The sequence below is a fragment of the Peromyscus californicus genome, unplaced genomic scaffold (assembly GCF_007827085.1).
Source record: "Peromyscus californicus insignis strain IS unplaced genomic scaffold, ASM782708v3 Scaffold_4__1_contigs__length_199733344, whole genome shotgun sequence".
NCBI classification, from domain to species: domain Eukaryota; kingdom Metazoa; phylum Chordata; class Mammalia; order Rodentia; family Cricetidae; genus Peromyscus; species Peromyscus californicus.
This window is the reverse complement of record NW_026294562.1, coordinates 182,278,642-182,281,885: the sequence shown is the minus strand read 5'-3', so window position 1 is coordinate 182,281,885 and position 3,244 is coordinate 182,278,642. Positions and strand designations below refer to the sequence as shown.

Below are 3,244 nucleotides of genomic sequence, written 5' to 3'. Positions count from 1 at the left end.
AGGAGAACAGCCCTTCAGTGCATCTCGGGAGGAGCTGCTCCTGGTCCTGTAACAATCCTGCCAACCATACCTCCAATTCTCTTTGTGGCTTTGGAGTCTCTGAAGTGCTGGGGGTACTGCCTTCACCTAAATGAGGAGGCAGGGGCACAGCCTTAGAATGAAGCTCTGGACCTCAGAGACTTCCCTGGCCCCTGAGGATTTGGAGGAGTGGTAGGAAAGAAAGCATTTTACTGATACATTTTAGAGATTGAAGTAGAAAGGTCTGAAGACCACTCTCGATTGGAGTTATTTAAAAACATGTGTAGGTGTGGTTATCTGAGGGGTGGGGGGCATATGCATGTGAATGCAGATGCCTGAAGTGGCCACAAAAATGCACTGGAGCTGGAGTAACAGGCAGTTGTGAGCCACCTAACCTAGGTACTGGCAGCTGAAGTTGGGTCCTCGGCATAAGCCGTTTGTGCTCTCAATTTCTGAGCCATCTCTCCAGACCCACGTGGGTCTCACCCAATGTAAAGACTATGCTTGGAGGGGAAGTATGTAAGTGTGCAAAGAAACTGGTCCATCTTTCAGGTGACTGATCTTTAGTCTAGAGAAGCATGCCACCATGGAATATACAACCTGTTTATCTACAGGGGTATAACCTGTTTAAGGAAACGTGGTTGGTGCTAAAGACACAAGAGAAACTGTAATAGTTCAGACAAGGGGGTAAGTCTTAAGTATTCCTGCCATAAAAGTAACTATGTGCACAATTAATACAGGCCAACTAATATAAAAGACATGAAATCAAAGTTTATTGAAAAGAGGAAAGAGAGCATCATGGAGTGGGAGGAAGACAAGGGAAGGTCATGAGGGGTGAACACGCTCACGTACATTATATACATGCAAGAAAATGCTGTAATGAAGCCATTTTGTACAATTAATATACGCTAATACGGTTTTTAAAACTTTATTATTACGTACTTATATATTTCTGTGTGTATATGCACATGAGTGCAGGTACCTATGGAGGCCAGAAGAAAGTGACAGATTCCCCCAGAGTGATAGTTATAGGCTGTCGTGAGCTGCTTTATGTGTGGTTGCTGAGAACTGAACTCAGGTCCTCAGCAAAAGCAGCAAGCACTCTTAACCACTGAGCCATCTCGCCAGCCCCTTATTTGATTTATAGTTTTCCCCCGTTATTTGATTTTTTTTAAATTTAACATTGATGCCCACCATAACACACACACAAAAATCGTTTGTCTTTTTATTTAAAAGAATGTTGGTTATCTCACAATTAATTTGCTTAATTCACCCATCATTAGACATTTGGTTGCTTCTAAACTGCAAATGTTAAAGCAACAAGGATTCTGCACATCTAGTTACCTGCATTCAGTTAAAATGTCTCACTCTTCTAGGAATAAAATGATGGGTGCTCAAGCTACATTCCCTGGGTTATGACTTAAGAAATGGATCACCAGCCATGAACACATAATATCTGTCTTATTTTCTGTTGGAATTTGCTGATTTCTCCTTAGGTATTTCAGATTTAGTTATTGCTTGGTGTGTGACTATCACATATTAAATGGAAAATGTTTTATTCTATTTTTCTTTGTAGTTAAAGGTTTATGGAGTTTTGGAGCCAAGAAATATTTGTACTTTTTTCAATGGGTTGGGGATCAAATCCAGGGCCTGTGCATGCTATGATAGAGGTCTACAACTGAGTTATATCCCCAGACCTCAAGGAATGTTTGATCCAGAGAGAGAGGGGTCCAGAGTTGGAAGACCATGGTCAAGGCCAGTGGAAGGTCTTTTGTAGTACAGCGTGGACCTCCTTATTTCTCAGACAGTAGATGATAGGGTTGCAGAGAGGTGTGACCACCGTGTAGATGACAGACAGCACCTTGTTGAGGTCCATGGACTTGATGCGGCTGGGGCGGCAATAGATGAAGAGAGCCGCTGAGTAGAAGATGCCCACCACTACCAGGTGGGAGGCGCAGGTGGAGAAGGCCTTGCGTCGGGCAGCAGCTGATGGCATCCGGAGGACGGCCATCCCAATGGCTGAATAGGAGGCCAAGGACACCAGGAGTGTTCCGCAGAAGATGACGATGGCCGAGATGAAGTCTACCAGCTCTGTGAGGGCCACGTGGGTGCAGGACAAGTTGAGCAGAGGGGAGACATCACAGAAAAATTGGTTGAGGACATTCGGACCACAGTAAGACAGACTGGCGATGCATGTTGTTTTGGCCACTGAGACCACCAGCCCACCAAGCCATGAAGACAAGGCTAAGCCCAGGCATACTTGGGGCCTCATGAGCAGTGGGTAGTGCAGTGGGCGGCAGATGGCCACATAGCGGTCATAAGCCATGGAGGCCAGGAGCGTGCACTCTGTGCAGATGAGGACTATAAAGAAGAAGAGCTGGGTCATGCAGAGTGTAAAGGAAATATGGTAGGGTCCCGTCCACAGCCCCACGAGTAAGGTGGGCATGGTGACTGACACATAGCATATCTCCAGGCAGCTGAGGTTGCCCAGGAAGAAGTACATGGGCTTGTGGAGCTCACTGTGACTGCAGATGAGGTAGATGATGAGTGTGTTCTCCAGGAGCGTCAGCAGGTAGAGAGTCAGGAAGACAGCAAATAGGGCATCTCTTATGTCCAGCCTAGTGGACAATCCCAGCAAGATGAACTGCTGAACTCTAGTCATGTTGGCCAACTCCAGGGACCTCTCCATCTGTAGAGAGACAAACCATTTGTTAACATGTGTCCTTCAGAAAGCATCATAGTAAACGTAATTAGAAGGCTGTTCACAACGATTTGAGCCTCTAACGCTTAGTCATATCAACATCTGTCGAAACTGGCTAAGAGAAAGATTCTTCATCTTCTTGAGATGAATGCTGCAGCTGGTGATTTCAATGTATACAAAGAATGTGACCATCTGAACATTCAGAGGATAAATTTTGCTTCCTGTGAAATTAAGTGAAGGAAATGATTGACATTTGTTATGCTAAATATTTTATAATTATTTTCATTTCAGTTTTTTAAAAAGTATTATTCCCAGGTTGTTCCTCTACACACCAATTTAGGAATATTTTTTAAAATCCAGAAGCATTAACTGCTATCTCTGATGTTCTAAAACTGGGTTTAATCTACAGCCATACTATCCTGAATGGGCCTGATCTCATCTGAAACAGAGCTCCTTTTTTCTTAAAGTGATTTTTATTTTACAGAATTGCATTATGCTGTAGGTATCAAAACGATTATGTCCAGA

General features: G+C 44.0%; 1 protein-coding gene across 1 annotated transcript; it reads right to left on the bottom strand.

The window, feature by feature from the left end:
- Positions 1-1,179: 1,179 nt before the first annotated feature.
- On the bottom strand, positions 1,180-2,707 carry LOC128095533 (olfactory receptor 5-like). Its single transcript, XM_052714591.1, has one exon. It carries the CDS (start codon positions 2,705-2,707, stop codon positions 1,769-1,771), a length of 939 nt encoding a protein of 312 aa, XP_052570551.1. The 3' UTR covers positions 1,180-1,768.
- Positions 2,708-3,244: the final 537 nt, after the last annotated feature.